The sequence below is a fragment of the Ceratotherium simum genome, chromosome 26 (genome assembly GCF_057802395.1).
Source record: "Ceratotherium simum simum isolate JZ-2026a chromosome 26, ASM5780239v1, whole genome shotgun sequence".
Classification (NCBI taxonomy): Eukaryota; Metazoa; Chordata; class Mammalia; order Perissodactyla; family Rhinocerotidae; genus Ceratotherium; species Ceratotherium simum.
The window spans coordinates 2136647-2158252 of NC_141925.1; the positions used below are offsets into that span (position 1 = coordinate 2136647).

Here is a 21606-nt window from a genome sequence, read left to right on the forward strand (position 1 = left end):
TGATTTTTAATTTTTTTTTATTCCAGACATTAAAGACACTAAATCTTTAACCTTGAAGTGCGGGTAAAAGGTCGGCTATACTGTCAACATAGAAGTCAGGGACCATTTTCTTCTTAGACATGCAGTCACTTTCCTGATTACTTTTCACATCCCTTAGAGTGGAGACTCCGGTGAGGGTCAGGATGGTCCTCAGGCCACAGGTGACTCCCAGGAGGATGTCCGTATCCAGGCGATCTCCCACCATGACGGTGCGCTCCGGGTTGATGCCGTACTCCTGGGACACGCAATCGAAGATGAAGCGGCTGGGCTTCCCTATGATGTCTGCCTGGCGCTGGGCGGCCATCTCCACGGCTCGGACCAGACAGCCGGTACCTGCGGGGCGGAGAGGGAGGGGACGAGAGCTCCCGGGGTCAGAGGACGGGAGGGGCGCGCCGCCCGCCCTCCAGCCTCCCGCCCCCGGGGCGCACGGACCCGCAATGAAGCGGCCGTTCTCGAGCGGGAGCCGGTTGTCCATGTTGGTGCCCACGAGCAGGCAGCCGGGCTGCTGCAGGTAGCGCACGGCCTTGATGAGCTTCATGTAGCTGAAGTGCGGGTCGAAGCCCACCACCACCGCGCGCACATCGGGCTCCAGCGGCGCGTCCAGCCAGGAGCGGGGGCCTTCGCCCTGCAGCGGCTCGGGCCCCACGCCCACGCAGGCGACGCCCACGGCCTCCAGCTCGGCCGCCAGGGCCTCGCCGCCCAGCACGTAGGCCTTGGGGGCCGGCGCGCCGGCCAGGCGCTGGCGCAGGTAGAGCGCGGTGCAGTAGGCCGTGCCGAAGACCTCGGGGCCAGCACCGGGCCCCGCCGGGCCTCCGAAGCCCAGGCGCCGCAGCTTCTCGGCGTAGGCCTGGCGGGTCTTGCTGCTGTTGTTGGTGATGAAGCCGAGGCGCTTGCCGCGGGCCCGCAGCGCCGTCAGGGCCTCGGGCGCGCCGGGCACGGCCGTCTCGCCGCGCCACAGCACGCCGTCGCAGTCGAACAGCAGAGTGTCCACGTCGGCCAGCAGCGCCTGAGCCCGCTCGGCGCTCAGCCGCACGCAGCGGCCGTCGTCGCCGCCGGCCTCCGCTGCCGCCATGGCCGCCCGCCGCCTGCCACAGCCAGTGTCCGCCGCCGCCGCCACCACCAGCCGCTCCTCGCAGCCGCCCGCCGCCGCGCTCGCCCCGCCCCCGGCGCGCTCATTGGCCCCGCGCCTCGCGCGCGCCGCCCATTGGAAGCTTCCTGCGCCAATCCGTTCCCGCCTTCTCTGGCTGCGGACGCTCAGCGCCAATCGTCGCGGCCCGGCGCGGAGAGGCGGGCGGCCATTGGCTGCCGGCCCTGCGCGCCCCGATGATTGGCTGGCAGCGAGCCAACCGGCATTCAGAGTGGAGCGTTCGCTGCGGAAACGCTGCAGAGGAGTCCGAGAGCCGGGGCAGGACGTAAGGCCGCTGCTCATTGGCGGCCGTAGAGCAGCTCGCCCATTGGAGGCGCGTGGTCAGCCTAGGTGACGGAGGCCCTCAATCGAGTGACGCTAGGCCAGGCCGGCTGCTGATTGGCTGGCTTCTCTCTGGTTTTGCGGGCGAGGTTCTCCGCAGGAGAGCGGGGTGGGTGCTGCTGTCTCGTTGTGGACCAGAGTCACGTCAGCATCTTTGCCTGGGTGACGCCAGGCGGTGCCCTCCGCTCAGGACACGCTCTGGACACGGTGTCAGCGCGTGGGCCGATGACGGCCAGTCCTGAGAGCCGGCCCCGGGCTCCTTCCCAACAAGCCTCGCGTTCTCATTTCCAGTCCTTTGCAAAAACGCTTTCCCTGTGCCTTAGTGGTCATGTGAACGGGTAATTACAAGGCAGTGGGATTGGGGTCTAACAGGACACTGCCTAGAACACCGTACTCAGTAATTGGTCGCTACATCATCATTATTATTAGATATTATCGTTAACTTTTACTGAGGCGTAACATACAATAAAGTGCAAAAATCTTAAGTATGCAGCTTGATGGAATTTTTACATAGCTATACACCTGTGTAAAAAGAACCCGGAGCAAGATACAGAATATTTCCATCACTCCAGAAAGTTTCCTCACGTCCCTATCCAGTCAATAGCAGGTACTCCTCCCCCAATCATCTTTAGGATTTCTGTCACCATAGAGTGAGTCGCAGCCTAGTTTGCCTGTTCTAGACCATCTTATAAACGAGATCTTACGGTGTACTCTTCTGAGTCTTGCTGCTTTGGATCAACATACTGTCTGTGAAATCCATCCTTCTGTTTTGTTTTGTTTTTAATTGCCACGTGGGCCATTGTAACAATATACCCACATTTATCTATTCTCCAGATGATGGACATTTGGGTTGTTTCCAGTCTGGGACTATTGTAAATAATGCCGGTATGAACATTCTTGTTCCTACACACTCATTTGTGGCTCTCATAGGCACTCATTTCTCTTGGGTATACTTGGGAGTAGAATTGCCCATTCATAGGGTAGGTGTATGTTCATTGTCATTACTTTCAGTAGGGCGGGGTGGCAGAACCATAAAGGGCCCCAGTTTCCTGAGAGCCTACGGTGTGCCAGGTGATCCAGAACCCCAACTCTTACTGTGTCAAACCCCTGCTCCTCTCTTGGGCCTCAGGTCTCCACATAGACTTCTGGACTCCCACCCCCACCCCCAAGCCCACGAGGTAAAGCCCTTTAGGGCCCTGCTTATTTACATACAGTGTGTTTCTGTTGGTCTCTGCTGGGCTGGCAACCCCTGGAGGACAGGGGCCATGGCCCACAACGGCAGGGCATACCAAGTGTTCCTGCCTGGTACACCCACCACCCAGAGGGGGAGCACCTTCCTCCCTGTGTCTTCCCTTCCCTCAGTTTTGGTGGTGGAGCTGACCCTGGGAAGAATTGGATTTGACAGAAGATCACAAACCCTACTTTAACCACCCAGAAACATCCAGTGTATGTTGTACACTGGCCAGAAGAGGAAACGCTGCTGCCGTCCAGCCCTGGGTGGCTAGTACAATACTTGCCCAGTTGCTTTGGTTTCCTGGGCACTCGATAAGCGCCTGGGCACTGAGCGCTGCTCCTTATCTGCATTACTTTGTTGGAATCACAGGACAGCCTTGAGAGGCAGCGACTGTTCGTCTCCTCATTTATAGATGGAGGAAACTGAGCCACAGAGAGTCACCAGTTGGACCATGGTTTAACATCCCCTGTAGGTTTTAGGGACTGAGCTGGCATAGTGGGAAGGATGGAATGGTCAGTATTGAGAGAAGGGATGGTTGTGGACGAGGTCCTGGAGGAGGCTGGAAGGGACGATGTCCTTTATTGGGAAGGACTGACCTTGGGCGAGGTACCCTGCGTCTGGACGGGAGAGGAGCACATCACGATCATGTGCTCCCGACACACAGTAGGTGCTCAGTATACACCAGCGAATGGATGGCCCCAGGGTCTCCCAAGCGAGGAAGCCCTACTGCAGGTAGAATGGGGCATGAACTTAGGTGGTACAAGGACTGACACTTTTTAAATCTCAATAGCGTTGCATGGATTTAAATTATATTAGAAAATACAAGCAGTGGGCCGGCCCCGTGGCTTGGTGGTTAAGTGCGCGTGCTCCGATGCTGGTGGCCCGGGTTCGGATCCCGGGCGCGCACCGAGGCACCACTTCTCCGTCCATCCTGAGGCCGATTCCCACATACAGCAACTAGAAGGATGTGCAGCTATGACATACAACTATCTACTGGGGCTTTGGGGGGAAAAATAAATAAATAAAATCTTTAAAATACAAGCAGCCATTGAATCTATGTTTTCACAGATGTTATTGCTTCCAATGAGCTAAGCAAAAAGAGAGATCATTGCGGGCTGGCCCTGTGGCTTAGCAGTTAAGTGCGCGCGCTCCGCTACTGGCGGCCCGGGCACACACCGACGCACTGCTTCTCCGGCTGTGCTGAGGCCGCGTCCCACATACAGCACCTAGAAGGATGTGCAACTATGACATACAACTATCTACTGGGGCTTTGGGGAAAAAAAAAAAAGGAGGAGGATTGGCAATAGACGTTAGCTCAGAGCCGGTCTTCCTCAGCAAAAAGAGGAGGATTGGCACAGATGTTAGCTCAGGGCTGATCTTCCTCACAAAAAAAAAAAAAGAAAAGTCATTGGAAAAGGAGTCAAGTGGCAAAAAAATTTGGATGCGACCTAAATATTCTTCAACATGGGATTGGTTAAATAAATTAAAGTACATCCAACAAACAGAGATTAAGCAGCCATCATAAAAGATAATGGAGTTCCCACTAGGCTCTGGCCATGGAAAGTCAACACAGTATTGACCGTAAAACATTGTGCAGTTGGAGCCCACTCTGAGGACAGGATGGGAAAGGCAGCCACTGGGGGAAAGGTGGACTCTGGTCTCCCTGCCTACCCCTGGTCACTCTGCCTTCCAGTGACCTCAGGCCTGTCTACTCCTGTACCACTGGTCTGCCTGGGCTCTAGCTGAGGCAGGTCCCAGAGCTCACTGTGTCAGGATGCCCTTTTCTGACCCCCAGGGAGTAACCAGGCAGGAGCCCTGGCCAGCCCCTGACAACTCTGTCCCACAGGCTCTGGAGCACACGGCAGAGCAGGCTCTCTGTCTCCCTTGGGCCAGCTCCTCCTCATGTCCACCAACACACAGGCTGTCCTCTGTCTTTGCAATCTTTCCCCACTCTGTTCCTCTGTGGGGCTTCCTCTACCTCTCTGATGCTGGCCTCCCCATTACTCCTTGACACATCCTCAAGTGAGGTGTCCTGCTGGTCCTCCCTTCCCAGAAGCCCCCTAGATCACTCATGCTCCACCAGCCCCCATCTGCTCCTCCTCCCATTTGTCCTTCTCAGAGACCATCCCTCCTGGATCTTCCTGCCTCTGCTGTGGCCCTGAGGTCCTTTTTCTGCACAACAGTCAGAGGGATCCTTCTGAAACACTAACTGTCACTCCTTCTGCTTAAAACCCTGCAGTGGTGAGCAAGCCCCCCACAGAAAGCAGCCCTATCATTACCCCGGCCTGACCTCCAGTGACATGGCCTGTTCCTCACTCATCCCAGCTCCTGCCAGGCCAAGGGTCCTCAGTTCCCCAGCTGGGCAGCCCCAGCATGGAGACAACTTCTGCTTGGTGCCCTTCCCAGGGCAGAGCTGCCCACTCTTTGCCCAGGCCCTTGTGTCTATGCTTGGCCTTCCTGGAGGGCACTGGGTCTGATTCACCTGTCTCTGGCATCCATTGGGCTGGGCCACAGAGAGTAACTGAGCTGAGAGAGCACACCCTGTGGGTTTCCAGCCCATGGCTCTGGACAGACCTGGGTTAGTCTCTGGTCTGCCCTCGAGCAAGTGTCCCGTCAGTTCTGTGCCTCAGTTTCTTCATCTTCAAAATGGGGATGATTGGTATCTTAAATAGGAAAATCCTGTAAAGCGCTTAGCTTCAAAGAGCTAATTAAATATTACCTTAAAAAGAATAAAAAGAACTGGTATGTGCATGTTCATGGCAGCACCATTCACACTAGCAGAAAAGGTGGAAACAACCCAATTGTGATGGATGAATAAGTAAATTGTGGTCCATCCATATAATGCAATATTATTCAGCCATTAAAAGGAATGAAGTACTGATACATGCTACAACCTGGATGAACCTCGAAAACATTATGCTAAGCAAAAGAAGCCAGATGCAAAAGACCACATATGTAATTCCACTTGTATGAAATGTCCAGAAAAGGCAAATCCTTTGAGACAGAAAGTGGTTGCCAGGGGCTGGGGGCAGGGGAGAATGGGGAGTGACTGCTAACGGGTACAGGTTTCCTTTTGGAATGACGACAATGTTCTGGAACTAGATGATGGTGAGGGTTGCACATTGTGAATGTAGTAAATGTCACCAAGGTAAATTTTTATGGGTACTTATCACAACTTAAAACACACACCAAAGAATAAAAGGCTTAGTGAAGCTACCCGTGAGCCATCTCCAACTCGGGTTTTTCTCCTATGATCCGCGGAACCATCAAGGGAGATTCTGACACTCGACGGGGTCAAGGGACGGCGAGCACCACACCACTGGTCCGAGCTGGGGCGGCGTCCCGGCAGCGGCCTTCCCGAACTCGGATCCCGAGGGGCCGCGGCCGCAGCACTCACTCAGGGACGGCCGGGTGGCCCGACAGTCCGCTCGCCCCTCTCCTCCGGCTCTCAAGCCTAGGCGCCTCCCAAAACCCAGCCCAGCCTCCCTCCCCCGCCCCCGCCCTAGCCCGAGCCCTAGCCCGAGCCCTAGCGTCTATTACTCGGGCTTGGCCTCGCCCCCGCCGCGCAAACCCTCGCCCCGCGGGCCCTCCTCTGGCTCGGCCCCACCATCACCATGCCCCTCCCAGCAGCCCCGCCCCGACTCGTCTCTCTGTGAGCCTGGGCTTGCCTCTGCAGTTGCAGGCCACACCCCTCAGGCCCCGCCCCTCCGCCTGTCCGTCAAACCCATCCTGGCCCCGCCCCGTCGGCTTCCTCTCTCCGTTCTCTCTCGCTCTCCTCGGCGCGGCCCGTTGTTATGACGACACAGTCGTAAATCCGCCATCTTCCTGCGGCGCGTTGCGACATGGAGGGCGCGATGGCAGTGCAGGTGACGGCCGCGCATACGGCAGAAGCCCGGGCCGAAGCCAGGCGGGAAGCGGGCGAGGGCGGGGTCGCGGCGGCGGCGGCAGCTGCCTTGGCCCCCGGCGGCTTCCTCGGTCTCCCGGCCCCCTTTAGCGAGGAAGGTAACAGGGCCCAACGGGGCAGGGCGCGGCCAGGGAGGGGGCGGCTCAGCCTGGGCTGGCGGAGGCCCCGATGGCCTGAGCTTCGGGCGCGAGAGACCGTCCCAGACCCGGATTCCTTGCGGCCGTCGTGGGATCCCGCGGGGCCCCTCATAGCCGTCCACGAGCCTCCCGGTTTCCTCAGACCCTCGGGCTGCTCCTGCGGGGCACCCCCTCATGGATACTCACAGGTGCCCAAGGCTCCGGAGCTGTCCATGTAGACGTCCACGGACGCCTCCACCGCCAGCCCTGCACTCTCAGGCCCGCGGCCCGGCCCCTGTCGCCTCCCTGTCTGGGCACGGCCCTGCCCTTCTCTGGGCCGTCTCCCGCTGCACCTGACGGATCACTGGGGCCCTGGCCGGGGTGTGGCTGGAGGCTCCAGGAGGGCGGGGCCTCTGTCTCTCCGGGCTCTGGGCTTTTGGCTGGCGCTCCGGGAGGCAGCAGAGCCCAGGGGTGGAGAGCTGGTGCCCTGCAGCCGGCCTGCGGGCGCCGTCCGAGACCTGCCACTTTCTAGCTCTTTGATCCTGGGCAGGTAACTACACACTCTGAGCCTTCATTTTCTCTTACAAAATGGGCATGCTGCCGCTGATAATCATGTATCAAGCACTTATCCTGCATCAGCTCTTGTTCTCAAACCAATCCTAGATGCTATTATTATTATCACCATTTTGTGGATGAGGAAAATTGAGGTTCAAAGATGTGAAGGTGACTAGGTCACCCAGCTAATAAGTAGCAAGGACTGGATTGGATGCCAGGACTGTGTGACTCCTCACCCCACTCCCTTATTTTTTATTTTTTTTGTGAGAAAGATCAGCTCTGAGCTAACATCCGTGCTAATCCTCCTCTTTTTGCTGAGGAAGACCAGCGCTGAGCTAACATCTATTGCCAATCCTCCTCCTTTTTTTCCCCAAAGCCCCAGCAGATAGTTTGTATGTCATAGCTGCACATCCTTTTAGTTGCTGTATGTGGGACGAGGCCTCAGCATGGCCGGAGAAGTGGTGCGTCAGTGCACGCCCGGGATCCGAACCCGGGCCGCCAGTAGTGGAGTGCGCGCTCTCAACTGCTAAGCCACGGGGCCAGCCCCTCACCCCACTCCCTTAACTTCTGGGTTCTTCGGCCTCATAGAATGTGGTGAGAATGAAAGTAGAGCATGTACGTAAATCGCTGAGAACAGTGCTGGGGACACACTGAGGGCTCATTCACAGGGGCACTGATAGCTTTTGGAGACAGAACTCAGGTCTCCACCCTCTGAACTTGTCCCATGAGGCTGTAGTCTGGGCCAGACAGGAGGGGCTTTTCCAGTGATATTGGGGTGGTGGCCTGTATCCCCATGGGATTCATATTCTCAGTACATTTTCTTTCTTGCTCCTTATTCCAGCTTGGGGAGGGCAGCACCACTGGAGGCAGTGCCAACCTGGAGAGGGGTCTCTTTGGAAGTTGCTGTGCCCTGCTTGGCTTGCCTGTGGCCTTGTCCCAGGGTTTCATGGGCTGGGTGTGTCCCCTTCTGTGGTGGGGGTTCCTTCAACGGCAACACCCTGGTGCCAAGTCAGACTCAGCAAGTGGAGTGGGAGGGTTAAGAGGGTGGCACCTCATTGCTTGGCTTGTGACTGTGAGCCATGTGGAGGGGACTGCCCTCTGTCAGGTGGCTTTCAGGGGTGAGTCATGGCTGTGGTTTGGCCCTTTGTTTGCTCATTAATTAAACAAACATTGTCTGGGCTCCTTCTATGTACCAGGCTTGGGTTTGACCTTGATGTGAGACTGCATGTGAGGTGGTGGGAACTGGCAAACTTTTCCAGAAGCAGAGGAACATCTCCCCATCCCTCTGTGCAAACAGCAAGGCATCTGGAGTAGACCCTCAGGTTCACGTTCTGGCCCCAGTGCTCACACACCTGGGTGGCCTTGAATCTCAAGTCGTTTTTCTAGAATGGGAATAGTCGTTTCCATTTCCCCAGGGTGCTGGTTGGATTTGGTGACATCCCGAGTGAGGTGCCTGGCACACAGTAAGGACTCAGTGAGCAGGAAGTCTCTCCTATAGGACCTGGGGCAGGCACTAGCTGGTCAGTCCAGATGGTGAGGGGCTCAAGAGCGATGGCCCTGAGGTGTGGAGCCCCTCTAGGAAGTCCCACTCTGGGTGTCTTCACCAGAGCAGGGAGGTGCTGCCTGTTTGGAAGTCAGAGTGAGAACAGAGTGGGCACGGGTCAGGGTGCCCGCCACTCCGTGTTTGCCGAGGGCTGGCCTCTCAGCTGGAGCCCTGTGGGCACCAGCCCGCTGACCCCTGTTGTACTCTGCATACACACACTGGGTCGACCCACTTTACAGATGAGGAAACGGACCCAGACATGGTCACTGAGGTGCCCAAGGGCACACGCAAACTCCAGCAGTCTTAAACTCCAGCAGTCTTAAACTCTGGGCCTCCACCCTCCCCAGACTGGCTTGAGTGAATCCCTCTGCCCCCAGCGGCTCCGTGGGCCTCTCTCCTCATTTCTGAAGTGGAGGCTTTGGGCACGACAGCCTCAGTGGATTCCTGCAGCCTAAGTGTATGGTCGGGGCCCCCCCTGCTGGATGTGGATGCTGCTCTCTCTGGGGTGGGCGCTGCTTCTGCAGACCTCCAGAGGATGAGGCTGGCACCCTAGGCCCTTGAGAGTGTTCTCAGCTGCCCTGGGAGGGCTGGGGAAGGTGCCTCTGGTTCTGATACCACCCTTGGGTGGATTTGGCCTGGGGCTAGAGGCCCTCCCAAGCCCGGGTGACCGCAGGCTCGTTGCAGATGAGGACGATGTGCACAGATGTGGCCGCTGCCAGGCGGAGTTCACCGCCTTGGAGGACTTCGTTCAGCACAAGCTCCAGAAGGTGTGCCAGCGGGCCCCTCAGGAGGCCCTGCCCACCACCCCTGCCACTGCTGCGCTGCTGGGCCCAGAGGTGAGCCCCCACCCACTGCCACCGCACACACATGCACACGCGCGCTCCCCCTCCCTGGGCTCACCTGACAGCAGGAGGAGGAGGAGCAGCGGTGCATGGGGACAGACTTGTGCAGCTGGTTCCCCGTGAGGCATGTGGTTGTGGGTGAGGGAGGTACAGGGCCCTGCCACCAAGAGCCTACAGGTGCTCTTGGGTTTCCTGGATAGCTCAGGGTGGCCTGGCCTCAGCAGCTTCTGGCTGAAGCCTGTGCACTTGGGGCCTGGGGTGCCTCCTTTCTTGGAGCCTGAGGCCTGTGTTGGCTCAGGGGTATCATGGCTTTTGTCCTTTTGGCTTGTCTCCTGTCCTGGACACATAGCTCCTGGGGACCCCACAAATGGAGCATGGCTCTGTGGGTCCTGCCACCTCAGCATGAAAATGACCAACTTTGTTGCTCCCCATGCATGCTTGGGGTTGTCCACACATGGTCTTATTAAGGTCTGTGGCATCTCTGCGGGGTGGGCACTCTTGTCATCCTCATCATCCGGAGGTAGGAAAGGAGGCTCCGAGAGAAGTCAGGTGCCTCAGGTCACCATCAGGAGTGGCCCAGAGGACAGTGGGCCCAGAGTTGTCTCAGTCCAGCCCTGTGCTCTTTACCTGCCCATCCTAGAGGTGCCCTGTCCTCCAGGAAGGCCTCTGGCCCCACACCTCCGGTCCCTTTCCCCTGACCCCCTGCCTGGGGCTGGTGGGAATAAAGGTGAGTAGGGCTTACCTTTATTCCTGCACAGCCAGCTGAGCTTCAAGCCAGAGCTGCTGGTCGCTTCCTCCTGGAGTCCTCCCCAAGGGCACTCAGTGTTCCGTGTTCAGCCTACTGTGGGGCTGACCCCCTGGGCCTGGGTTGGAGGGGCCAGGCTGGGAGTGGGCTCAGAGCAGTGGTCCTGTTGGGGGAGATGAGAGCCCCCACCCCAGGCATCCTGCATGGACATAAACCCAAGACTGTGCTCTCCAAGCCAAGGGAGCTCTGGAGCCCCACAGACGAGTCCCCTCCGTCCCCTGTCCCCCTTGGTAGGTGGTGCCAGCGGCAGGCCCGGAGGAGCCCATCACCGTGGCCCACATCGTGGTGGAGGCGGCCGCTCTGACGGCAGACATCACCCACACGCCCGACATTGTCGGTAAGCCGGCACGCTCCCACTGCGGCTGTCCATGTGTGGCTCTCTTAGCGCTCAGGCGTCGCTGACCTGGTAGCCGTCTGTGGTCAGGGCTGGACCCTGGGGACCTCTGCTGCCCGTGCCCTGCTGCTCTCCTAAGAGCATGGCCTGGCTGAGGGGGTGCTGAGGCCTCGTGTACACCTTCCCCAGAGCGCTTCCTCACTCCCCAGAGGAGTGAGCATTGGGCACCAGGCCCTGTCCTGCCAGGAGAGGGGAAGCACATGGCCTGGGCCGCCCTGGGGCACTCCTGGGCCTCGGGGAGTCCTCACTTAGTGTATGATCATGAGCTAGCTGCTCTCTTTTGCTGCTTCCCCAGACTGTCTCTGCCCTGGTCCGTCTAGAATCTTCCCCACTTTTCTGCCCTCCCCACCCAGCCCACCCCGTTCCTGCTTTCTGCCCCATAGTCAGCTCTGCAGGGTTGGGGCGGGGTATGCAGGGGGTGCACCTGCTACTCCAGCTCGGCCGTGACCTGCTGCCTGAACTTGGCCTTCACCTCCGCAGTGCTCACTCCCACATGGGAGTCCTGCCCTGATTCTCACATAGCTTTTATGAGCATACAATGCCAAGTTAGCCTCTTTGAGGTCTGTTTTTAAGTTCAAGTGCCTTGCTGACGTGCAGTCAGGGAGGGGGTGTTGCAAGGTCTGGATTGGGTCACGCTTATTAATTGGGGACAGGTGCTCATTAATTGGGGACAGGTGAGTGTGCAGGGGGACATTCAAGGGCAGTCCAGGGCTGGGACAGGTGGAGGGAGCTGGGGCTGGGTGTGCGCACAGCAGTGGAGGGAGGCTAGGTTGGGCCTGATGCCGTGCGAAGTTGGGAAGGGAATGGTTGTTACCTGGAGGGCTTGCTGGGTAGGGGCCTTGGCAGCTGGGTGAGTGGGTGGCTGGACAGGAAGCAGTTTTGGGCAACAGGTAGAACTTGGCCTTGGGAAGCCCCTGGACCGAGCTGAAGCAGGAAGAGGGGGTGGAGGAGACCTGGGGGTGGGGAAACCTCAGAGCAGTCTGTTCTGCCAAGGTCCCACCTCAGGGAGGTGGCAGGACACCTCTCCTTGTCTCCATGCTGTCTTTCCTCCTGACATTCCTGCGGACAAGGGTGTTCACCTGTTGCCACTCTGGAATAGGAATGTTGTCCTTAAGGAGGTGGGGCTATGCTCTGGCCTGTGTGGCGTTTGGTTTCTGCGGTGGGAGGTGTCATAGGAAAACAAGTTCCCTGGAATCAGGCGGCATCTATGGGCCCCTTCTCACTGCCCTGACCTCCAGCCGGCCCTGCCTGTGGCTTGGCAACTCCTCCTCGTGCTCTGGGGCTCCTCTCTGGGTACCATGGGGAGTTTTCCCCCTTCACCTTGGGTGCCTCAAATGTCCCCTTGGTGTCAGCTGCTCGGTGGTCCAGAGCCCAGGTTCAGCCAGAGTCCTAAACTGCCAGCTGCCAGCGTCCCAGGGCTGGGGGCATGGTCAGCGGGGACTGCAGGGGGCTGTGTGGGGCTGGATATGCACTCTAGCCCTCCTGCCTCTTCCCTGGAGACCCACTAGCATTTTGTCTCTGGACTCAGGGCAGCCATGTCCCGCCTTCTCTGACCCCTTGGTCTACCGTGCCATGCTCGAACTCAAGTCCTAACCCGGCGGAAGTCCGTGTCCTTTTGGAAGTTCACTTCTGAGGCAGAAGAAAGATAAAGTGTCAAGCATGTCAGCCAGGGCATGGGCGAGAGGCCTTTAATTGTTTCTGAGTCATAGCGCCTCCATTCTGTTTTGGGAGAATGGCTTGTCAAAACACAACGCCAACTTGATTGAGATGATTTCTAAGAAGCTTCACAACCATTTCCCACACGTCATTTTTATGAGCAGAAATTGTGAAGTGTATTTACACTTAGCTTTGCACGTTGTCAGAATTCTTTGACACCCGTGGGAGGTGCAAAAGCCCAGCTTCCTTCCTCAGGCGATCCCAGGCGTCTCGAGAGCGCTCACTTTCCCAGGCCGAGCCCCTAGCCTGCCCGCTTCAAAACAGATGGCAGTGGGCAAGCCCAGAGGCGTTTCCTCCTTCTGTTAGTGGGAGCTGGGCCAGCGAGCAGGGCAGATGGCAGTGAGCTGAGCTGGCCTGTCCACTATCTCTGTACCAGACACTCCATCGCCCTTAGAGGTGGCAGGACCCCCATGCACATCTAGTTCTGTGCTCCTCTTGGCTTAGGGGTGGGGGCATCTGTGCTCATGGTGGGTCTCCCCGATGGACACATTGTGGGGGCCTGGAGCTCCTCCAGGCAGCTCTATGGAGTAGGAGGGTTGTGCCTCCCACCCTGTCAGGCTGAGCAGGTGCTGTGTGCTGGGGCTAGGGGGTGGTTGGGACAGCTTCACTGCCCCCAGCAGTGTCCCCAGGCTGGGATCTGAGGAGGCAGCAGGGCCTGCGGTGTCCTAAGGCTCAGGCTGACTGCCTTTCCTCAGGCAGCGGACACATCAAAGAGGTCATCGTGGCCACTGAGGCGGAGCCAGGGGACAGCGAGATGGCAGAGGCCCCAGGCAGCCCCAACCATCAGGGGCCCGGGCTCACTGGGGAAGGCGAGCAGGCCCAGGTCAAGCTGCTGGTGAACGAGGATGGCCGCTACGTGTGCATGCTCTGCCACAAGACCTTCAAGACGGTGAGCCTCTGGGACCTCAGGCCGGCCAGGCCACGTGGCCTGTCGTGCTTGGGGCTGTCTAGCTGATGGGGCCAGGCCTCCTTCCCATTCCTGCCTGGGGAGGTGCCTGAGCCTTTGCTGCCCCTCCCCCACAGGGCAGCATCCTCAAGGCCCACATGGTCACCCACAGCAGCCGCAAGGACCACGAGTGCAAGCTGTGTGGGGCCTCCTTCCGGACTAAGGGCTCACTCATCCGGCACCACCGGCGGCACACAGGTGAGCTGGCCTGGGGCTGGGAGCCCCATAGGACACGGCTGCCAGCCCTGCGGGTGCCCTGGCCCCCAGCTTTGTGACCCCTTCCTGCAGTGTGTGGCTGGTAAGGCTGTGGCTCTGGCCTGCCTTCCCTTGGCACTGGGCCGCTGTCCTTGGCCAAGGCTGACTCTGTCCTCTCCACAGATGAGCGCCCCTATAAGTGTGCCAAGTGTGGGAAGAGCTTCCGGGAGTCGGGTGCGCTGACCCGCCACCTCAAGTCTCTCACCCCGTGCACGGAAAAAATCCGTTTCGGCGTGAGCAAGGACATGGTTGTTGGCAAAGAGGACACACCTGCAGGTCAGCATGGAGGTGCTCCCTGCCCCGGCCCTGGCTACTGGCCCGGGCGCCGCCCTGGTCAAGGAGGTTTCTTCAAGGATTCTCTTGGTTCTGCCTTAAAGGATCTGGCGCCTCCACCGTGGGGACTGTTACGTCGTCATCAGTGACCAGCGAGCCCATGGAGACGTCGCCCGTGATTCACCTGGTGACAGATGCCAAGGGCACTGTCATCCACGAAGTCCATGTCCAGATGCAAGAGCTTCCCCTGGGCGTGAAAGCCCTGGCCCCGGAGGTGGGGGCAGCTGGAGGGGGAAAGCCCTGGCCCCAGGGTTGGGGGAGCTGAAGGGTAGGGGCTCACACCAGGCTCTGTTCTGGGCACTGGCTCCAGGAGGAATGGGACTGACCTGGGCGTGCCTCCCTGGCACTCAGTCTGGTCTCAGGGGAGACAAGAGACCAGCAGCATGCCAGAGGGCAGGGTGGAGCGAGGTGGGGCAGATGAGGGCAGGTGGAGCATGCTGTGGGGCCCCCGGGGCATTCCTGAGTGAAGACACTGGGTGTGCCCAGTGACCCCAGGCCCCTTGGGTCTGCTCGCTCTGGTGGGTGCAGGTGGGTGCTGTGTCCCAGCTGCCTCGCCAGCCTCCCTCCCTCCACCTCCCCCGCAGCCCCCGGGCCCTGAGGAGCTTCCCTGTTCCAGCGAGGGCAGCCGTGAGAACCTGCTGCATCAGGCCATGCAGAACTCTGGCATCGTTCTTGAGCGGGTTGCTGGGGAGGAGGGGGCCCTGGAGCCAGCCCCTCCCGCCGCGTCCAGTCCCCAGCCCCTGGGAGGCGGTCCCCCAGAACTGCCGCTGCTGGAGGTGGAGCAGGTGGACACAGTAGGTGCCTGCGCTGCCAGCATGCTCTGTCTAGGGGGCTGGACCTCGGGTACAAAGTCACCATGCTGGCCTGGCCACCAGCCTCCTTGCTGTGCTTCCTTCAGTGGAAAGTTGTGGCACTTTCTGCAGTGACTTTGTCCCCTGATTACTGCCTTCCCTGGGCCCACGATTTAGCCTACCAGGGTGGGGCACTGCGGGTCTGTCCTCCTTGGTACTGCTGGGGCCCAGCCTGCAGTGGGTGCTGTGGTCCCCCAGCAGGTGGCCAGCGAGGCCTCAGCCGTGCCCAGGACCCACCCGTGCCCTCAGTGTAGTGAGACCTTCCCAACGGCGGCTACCCTGGAGGCCCACAAAAGGGGCCATGTAGGTAGGTGGCAGGAGGGTGGGGCACCATGCTGTGGATGGCCTGTGGGTGACCAGGATGGACCCTCGGGCGTGCAGTGGGCGGTCAGGGTAGCCTGTTGGCAGGCAGCAGCGGGCGGCTGGGTTGGGGCCCCAGGTGGTGGACCTGCCTGATATGGCATGCGGCCCCAGGGCCCAGGCCGTTCATGTGTGTGCAGTGTGGCAAGGCCTTCCCCAAGGCCTACCTGCTCAAGAAGCACCAGGAGGTGCATGTGCACGAGCGCCGCTTCCGCTGTGGGGACTGTGGAAAGCTCTACAAGACCATTGCCCACGTCCGTGGCCACCGGCGTGTCCACTCAGATGAACGGCCCTACCCCTGTCCCGAGTGTGGCAAGCGCTACAAGACCAAGGTGGGCCCTAGGGCCCTGGACCCTGACACCTGCCCCCTCATCCACGGGCTGCCCACTTGCTCAGCCAGATCTGTCCCTTGTTCCCTGCCCCCAGCCCTCCCTCGTCATCCCCCGCCCCCAGCCCTCCCTCGTCATCCCCCGCCCCCAGCCTGCTCTGTCTTGGCTGTGCCCCTCACCCCAGGCCCATGGACCCCCTCCCTTGGCCCCAGAGGTGGGCGGGGAAAGCTGCAACTGAGCCTCGTCTGAGGCCAGGTTGGCTCTGACGGTGGGTGTCCACAGAATGCCCAGCAGGTGCACTTCCGGACACACCTGGAGGAGAAGCCACACGTGTGCCCGTTTTGCAGCCGAGGCTTCCGGGAGAAGGGCTCCCTGGTGCGCCATGTGCGGCACCACACAGGCGAGAAGCCCTTCAAGTGCTACAAGTGTGGCCGTGGCTTCGCAGAGCACGGCACGCTCAACCGGCACCTGCGCACCAAAGGTCAGGGCCGGCAGGCGGTGGGGGCGCGAGGGGCCACAGTGGGCCAGCCCTGACCGAGCTCCCCACCGCAGGGGGCTGTCTGCTGGAGGTGGAGGAGCTGCTGGTGTCCGAGGAGAGCCCTGCAGCAGCTGCCGCCGTCCTCACCGAGGACCCGCACACTGTGTTGGTTGAGTTCTCGTCAGTGGTGGCTGACACCCAGGAGTACATCATTGAGGTGGGTGTGGGGCCGCTGGGGCTGGGCTGGGGCCCAGGAGTGGGCAAGGCTGACCTCTGACCCCCTGTCCAGGCCACCGCAGATGATGCGGAGACCACTGAAGCCACAGAGATCATTGAGGGCACCCAGACGGAGGTGAGGGGCTTGGGGAGGGGCGAGGAGGGGAGACCAGGTGCCCTACCCAGACTCGTGGGCTGAGCCGTGAGCCACCCACAGGTGGACAGCCACATCATGAAGGTGGTGCAGCAGATCGTGCATCAGGCCAGTGCCGGGCACCAGATCATCGTGCAGAACGTGACCATGGACCAGGAGGCGGGGCTGGGCCCGGAGGCAGCTGCTGCCGACACCATCACCATTGCCACCCCAGAGAGCCTGACGGAGCAGGTGGCCATGACACTGGCCTCGGCCATCAGCGAGGGCACTGTGCTCACAGCCAGGGCAGGCACAAATGGCACAGAGCAGGCTACTGTGACCATGGTTTCGTCAGAGGACATTGAGATTCTGGAGCACGCGGGCGAGCTGGTCATCGCCTCGCCAGAGGGCCAGCTGGAGGTGCAGACGGTCATCGTCTAGCGTGGGTGCCTGCAGGGTCCCGGTGGGCTGGTCTGGGGCAGGGGGTGAGGACCCTGAGCACCCTGCCCACACCTGCCTGGCTTGTACATGGATGGGGCACAGAATTCAGGCGTTCAGAGGAGACGTGGGAGTGTAAATATACAGTTTTTGTTGCCTTACAATAAAACATGAAAACCCGCCACTTGTGATGTTGTAGCAGTGGCAGCCTCAGGGGTGGCGCCACTGCCCTGGCAGGTTCCCGCATGGCAGCACCTGCCTGCCCAGGCCACCTTCTAGACTCATGCTGGCCACCCCACCCAGGGCTCCCAACGGGGCTGGTGGTACCTTGGCGGCGCGTGGGTGTCGCTGGCATGTCGACAGGCAGCCTCCTGCTGTTGCCCTGCCCACCTGGAGCTGTGACTCCAACTTCCCGAGGCCTGCTGAGGTGGGTGGAAGTGGGTGCTGCTTCGTGGCCTTCAACCCTGGGGCAGGGGACCGAGGTCAGGAGACCCAGCAGCTTCAGCTTTTTACCCTGAGGTGACAATGCGTAGAAGCAGCAGGAGACACGGGGCCAGGAATGGGGCTGGTCTTTCCTGATTGCGCTGCCTTAGTTTCCCCGAGGGGATGCAGCTCAAGGAGGGAGATTCTGGGTGACCTAGTTTCTGGGGGGTGGGGACAAGAACAAGGGCTGGACAATGGGCATGGTTGACCCTCTCCCTTAGTCCTGATGCAGGTCTTGGGATGCTGCCAGGGGCTTCCAAGTCCCGATTCTGACAGGCTTGGGGGCGCCAGAGCAGGCTCAGGGCGGATCCCCTGCTACCTTGCCCTCTGGGGTCTACGTGGGAATGGGAGCAGGAATTCCAGCTTCCAACTTCAATGAGGGGGCGGGACCCAGCGCAGTCCGGCCCCTCCCTGGACCAGGGCCTCAAATACCCGCCCTGCCTGGGCGCCAGAGCTGCTGCCGGACCAACTGGGCACCATCTGTCCGGTGCCACAGACACGCTCCCAGCCTGGACCTCAGACCTCTACTCCGGCCCAGATGTTGAGCCTCTGACTCTGACCCCTTCACGTCCCAGGTGAGTCTGGGGGCTGGGTGAGCCGGGGGGCTGCATGGGAATGGGGGTCTCTCTATTTGGGCTTCAGTTTCCCCACGGAGTAGGAGACTGACCATGGGCGGTGAGCCGAGTGCACCACCCTGGGGACACCTGGAGAGCGCAGGGGGAGAATGCGCCGTCGCGCCGGCCAGTTTTGGCCCGGCCCCGCGTCCCCCGTGCCCTCCACGCCCCCGCGGCCGGGGCGGAGAGAGGTGGGTCCGTGTGTCTGACTCTAGGTCTGCGCTCACGCGGGCTGTTTCTGTCCATTCCAGAAAGCCCGCTCCGCGACATGGACGGGCCCCGGGCCTTACTGGCTGCGCTCTGGGCGCTGGGGGCCATCCGGGCCGGGGCGCTGCGCATCGGAGCCTTTAACATTCAGAGCTTCGGCGACAGCAAAGTGTCGGACGCGGCATGCGGCGGCGTCATCGCGCAAGTGAAGCGGCGGACCGGGGGCGGGGCTGCCGCTGGGCTCCGCGGGCGAATCTGCCTCGCGTGACCCCGCACCTTCTGACCCCTTCCCCAGATCCTGGCCCGCTATGACATCGCGCTGGTGCAGGAGGTGCGAGACCCGGACCTGAGCGCCGTGTCCGCGCTCATGGAGCAGATCAACAGGTGCGGCCGCAGGGCCCGGCGGCGGGACCCCCAGCCGGGATCCCAGGCCAGGCCTAGGCGCGGTGCCTTGACCCCGGGCTTGGCCCATATCTCCGCAGCGTGTCCAGGCACGAGTACAGCTTCGTGAGCAGCGAGCCCCTGGGTCGGGACCAGTACAAGGAAATGTACCTGTTCGTCTACAGGTGAGGGGCGCGGCCGCGGGGCAGGGGCGCGCAGGCAGAAGGTGGCCGGCTCAGCGCGCCCACCGCTCTGCCCCCAGGAAGGACGCGGTGTCGGTCGAGGACATGTACCAGTACCCGGACCCGGAGGACACCTTCAGCCGTGAACCTTTCGTGGTCAAGTTCTCGGCCCCCTACTCCGGTGAGGCCCCGCCCCGAAGCCCCGCCCCTCGCAGGCCCCGCCCCGGCCGCTGACGCCCACCCGCTCCCGCAGCTGCAGAGGAGCTGGTGCTGATCCCGCTGCACGCGGCGCCGCACCACGCCGTGGCGGAGATCGACGCTCTCTACGACGTGTACCTGGACGTGATCGACAAGTGGGGCACCGACGTAAGCCCCCGCGTCCGCACGGCCCCGGGTTCCCGAAGGCGCGCCCTGGGAGTGGGTCGGCGCGGCCTCTCGGCGGCCTCAGACCAGGCTACGCGGCCCCCGCAGGACATCCTCTTCCTGGGCGACTTCAACGCCGACTGCACCTACGTCCGGGAGGAGGACTGGGCGGCCATCCGCCTGCGCAGCAGCGAGGTCTTTAAGTGGCTCATCCCGGACAGCGCCGACACCACGGTGGGCAACTCGGACTGCGCCTACGACCGGATCGTGGTCTGCGGCGCCCGCCTGCGCAGGAGCCTGAAGCCCCAGTCGGCCGCCGTGCACGACTTCCAGGAGGAATTGGGACTGGACCAGGCTCAGGCGAGTGCTGGGCCCGGCGGGGAGGGGGACAAGGGCAGCGTCCGGTCCTGGGGTCCCCAGGCCACCCGGCACAGGCAGCACAGGCAGGTGGGAGGTGCCAGCTCCCTGCAGCCCAAGGCCGGCCCAACCTCAGTGCACCTGGCGCTCCCCTCCCTGCGCTAGCGTTTCTAGAAAGGGCCCTTAGAGGTTCGGTTCTGGCTGTGTGGCACAAGTCTGGGATGGCGGACAGGATACCCCTTGCTTCTCCCGAAGTGGGGTCCCGAGTCGGTGCCCCCCACCCCACCTGCAGGGAGCAGCAGAGGCGGACAGCCCAGGCCTCTTGGAGGCTCCCCGCAGATGCAGTGGTTTGTAGACACCCAGTTGGCTCCATCCTGGGTGGGTGCAGTTTCCTGAGGTGGAGCCTGAGGGGGTACAGGCTGCCCAACAGGGCCTCTGAGGCTCGGCCCCCTCTCCCTCCAGGCCCTTGCCATCAGTGACCATTTTCCTGTGGAGGTGACCCTCAAGTCCCACTGACAGTCCCGAGGCCTGGCCAGGGCATGCTGCCTGCAGACTCCGGCCACGAGGAACAGCCCCATCAGGGCTCCTTCAGGGTGGATGGCCAGTCTCTGCAAGGCTGCAGGGCAGGGTCACTTGGACCTGGACAAGTGGCCATGGACACATTACGGGACCATGTGGAGCCTCCTTCACCATCTGTAAAATGGGCTACCACCACCTACCTCATAAGGTTGTGAGGGGCACCCGTAGAGCACTGGGCACGTGGCTGTGCTCAATAAACACGAGCGGGTGCTCAGCCAGGGCCACACACAAAGGTTGGCTCCAAGGCCTCTGTGTCCTTTCTTAGGAATCAGCCCACTGGGGCACAAACCTCAGGCCTGCAGCCCAGTGGGTCCCTGATCCCAGCCCCGGTAAGGGACAGAGATGGCCTGGCCTGCCCATTTCACATCTTGCTTGGAACTGACCACCTCCGGACCAGGCTGGTTCCAGAAGGCAGCTCCCGTGCTCACTAGCAGAAGCTCTTTGCTCTTTCTTTGTGCAAACTGTAAATGCTTCCAAGAACTTGTATTGAGTGCAGCTGGGGACACTCACTCACATAAAGGTACACAGCCAATGGGCAAGGCCAGATGTCCCTCCTGCAGCCCAATTCCTGGGGCCTGTATCACCCAGCCCTGTGTGTGTGTGGGGGGGTGGTCGGGAAGGCTGGCCCCTGGCCTTCTGCCCGCCGGCAGCCCTCAGACATTTGGGGAGCCCCTCAGTGGCGAGCAGGCTGCACCTCTCACCCAGCCCAGGCAGGTGGGTTGGGCTCAGGTCATGCCCACAGAAGCCACACACTTCACGGGGGTACAGCCCCTTCGATGGTCCCTTCCTGGGTAGGCTCCTCCTCAGGAGCCCTGGGCTGGGTGGGTGAGGACTGTCAGGACGACAGTGGCCTGTGTCCTGGGTAAGCCCGTCATCTGAGGATCGGGAACAAGCAGAACTGGGGTACGTGGTGTAACTGACAGGGGCCCAATGAGGTTTCTGAAACATCTCACCTTTGGCAGCATTTGGGAAGCAGCCTGAACTGTATGAGAGGAAAAACCTTTGTTTCAAGAATTTGGACAAGTTCCTCTGGTGAAATCTTCCTAAAATAAGATTTAGGACACTCACAGTGTAGAATCGCAAGCAGTAATGCCTCCCTCATCCCTCACCAAGCTCCCCTACTTTTTCTGAATCCTTGTACGCCCCCTCCATCTAAACAAAGAGGTGGCAACCAGAGGGCTTTTCTCTGGGGTCTTCTGTGGATCTTCTGGGCCCACGACCACCTGGCCTTATGCCTCCAGCAATCAGGCAGCCCAGGGGCCAGGGATGGGACAACCCAAGGACTTTATGCACAGTTCTGCTTTTGGTCACTCAGTGGTGACATCACCGAGGTCCTGGCAGTTCAGGGTTCCCAAATTGAGACACTACCCGCCATCCCTCCCTACCTGACTGCCAGGTAGGAAGGGCACCCATGGGTAGTGGTGGGCCTCGGGATGCTGGCTACAAGGAACAGGGCCTTTTAAGAAGATCAGCAGAGCAAAGAGC

At 60.7% G+C, this 21606-nt stretch overlaps 3 protein-coding genes across 10 annotated transcripts; 2 read left to right on the plus strand and 1 right to left on the minus strand.

Annotated features, from left to right (window-relative positions):
* PGP (phosphoglycolate phosphatase) lies at positions 1-1126 on the minus strand. Its single transcript, XM_004438281.3, has 2 exons — positions 472-1126; positions 1-372 (listed from the first exon to the last, which is right to left on the minus strand). The coding sequence occupies exons 1-2, from the start codon at positions 1109-1111 to the stop codon at positions 47-49; spliced, it is 966 nt and encodes a 321-aa protein (XP_004438338.2). The 5' UTR covers positions 1112-1126; the 3' UTR covers positions 1-46.
* A 5432-nt stretch (positions 1127-6558) lies between these two features.
* Positions 6559-17135, plus strand: E4F1 (E4F transcription factor 1). Of its 6 annotated transcripts, none has more exons than XM_014793551.2 (14): positions 6559-6743; positions 9544-9695; positions 10741-10843; positions 13312-13505; positions 13640-13760; positions 13941-14093; positions 14195-14364; positions 14735-14944; positions 15200-15308; positions 15476-15693; positions 15973-16171; positions 16243-16333; positions 16458-16520; positions 16602-16761. In XM_014793551.2, exons 1-14 carry the CDS (start codon positions 6584-6586, stop codon positions 16618-16620), a joined length of 1962 nt encoding a protein of 653 aa, XP_014649037.1. In that variant the 5' UTR covers positions 6559-6583; the 3' UTR covers positions 16621-16761. The 6 variants fall into 6 exon arrangements, with proteins under 6 accessions (XP_014649037.1, XP_087305579.1, XP_087305577.1 ...); XM_087449451.1 differs by having other exon boundaries at positions 6561-6743; positions 14171-14364; positions 16243-16385; positions 16602-17135; XM_087449452.1 differs by having other exon boundaries at positions 6561-6743; positions 14171-14364; positions 15203-15308; positions 16243-16385; positions 16602-17135.
* A 140-nt stretch (positions 17136-17275) lies between these two features.
* DNASE1L2 (deoxyribonuclease 1 like 2) lies at positions 17276-21544 on the plus strand. 3 transcript variants are annotated; one of them, XM_004438166.3, is made up of 8 exons: positions 17276-18013; positions 18304-18464; positions 18555-18643; positions 18742-18825; positions 18903-19003; positions 19076-19188; positions 19294-19545; positions 20005-21544. In XM_004438166.3, exons 2-8 carry the CDS (start codon positions 18321-18323, stop codon positions 20056-20058), a joined length of 837 nt encoding a protein of 278 aa, XP_004438223.1. In that variant the 5' UTR covers positions 17276-18013; positions 18304-18320; the 3' UTR covers positions 20059-21544. The 3 variants fall into 3 exon arrangements, with proteins under 3 accessions (XP_004438223.1, XP_087305580.1, XP_087305582.1); XM_087449454.1 differs by having other exon boundaries at positions 19076-19545; XM_087449456.1 differs by lacking the exon at positions 18304-18464 and having other exon boundaries at positions 19076-19545.
* The last annotated feature ends 62 nt before the right edge of the window (positions 21545-21606 follow it).

Coding starts and splice junctions, on each gene's coding strand:
- PGP (XM_004438281.3), bottom strand. CDS start 1,111: ATGGCGGCAGCGGAGGCCGGCGGCGACGACGGCCGCTGCGTGCGGCTG. Junction 373..471: donor GAACGGCCGCTTCATTGCGG/GTCCGTGCGCCC, acceptor TCCGCCCCGCAG/GTACCGGCTGTCTGGTCCGA.
- E4F1 (XM_087449451.1), top strand. CDS start 6,584: ATGGAGGGCGCGATGGCAGTGCAGGTGACGGCCGCGCATACGGCAGAA. Junction 6,744..9,543: donor GGCCCCCTTTAGCGAGGAAG/GTAACAGGGCCC, acceptor GGCTCGTTGCAG/ATGAGGACGATGTGCACAGA. Junction 16,172..16,242: donor CCGGCACCTGCGCACCAAAG/GTCAGGGCCGGC, acceptor TCCCCACCGCAG/GGGGCTGTCTGCTGGAGGTG.
- DNASE1L2 (XM_087449454.1), top strand. CDS start 18,321: ATGGACGGGCCCCGGGCCTTACTGGCTGCGCTCTGGGCGCTGGGGGCC. Junction 18,465..18,554: donor GCGGCGGCGTCATCGCGCAA/GTGAAGCGGCGG, acceptor CCCCTTCCCCAG/ATCCTGGCCCGCTATGACAT. Junction 19,004..19,075: donor GTTCTCGGCCCCCTACTCCG/GTGAGGCCCCGC, acceptor CCGCTCCCGCAG/CTGCAGAGGAGCTGGTGCTG.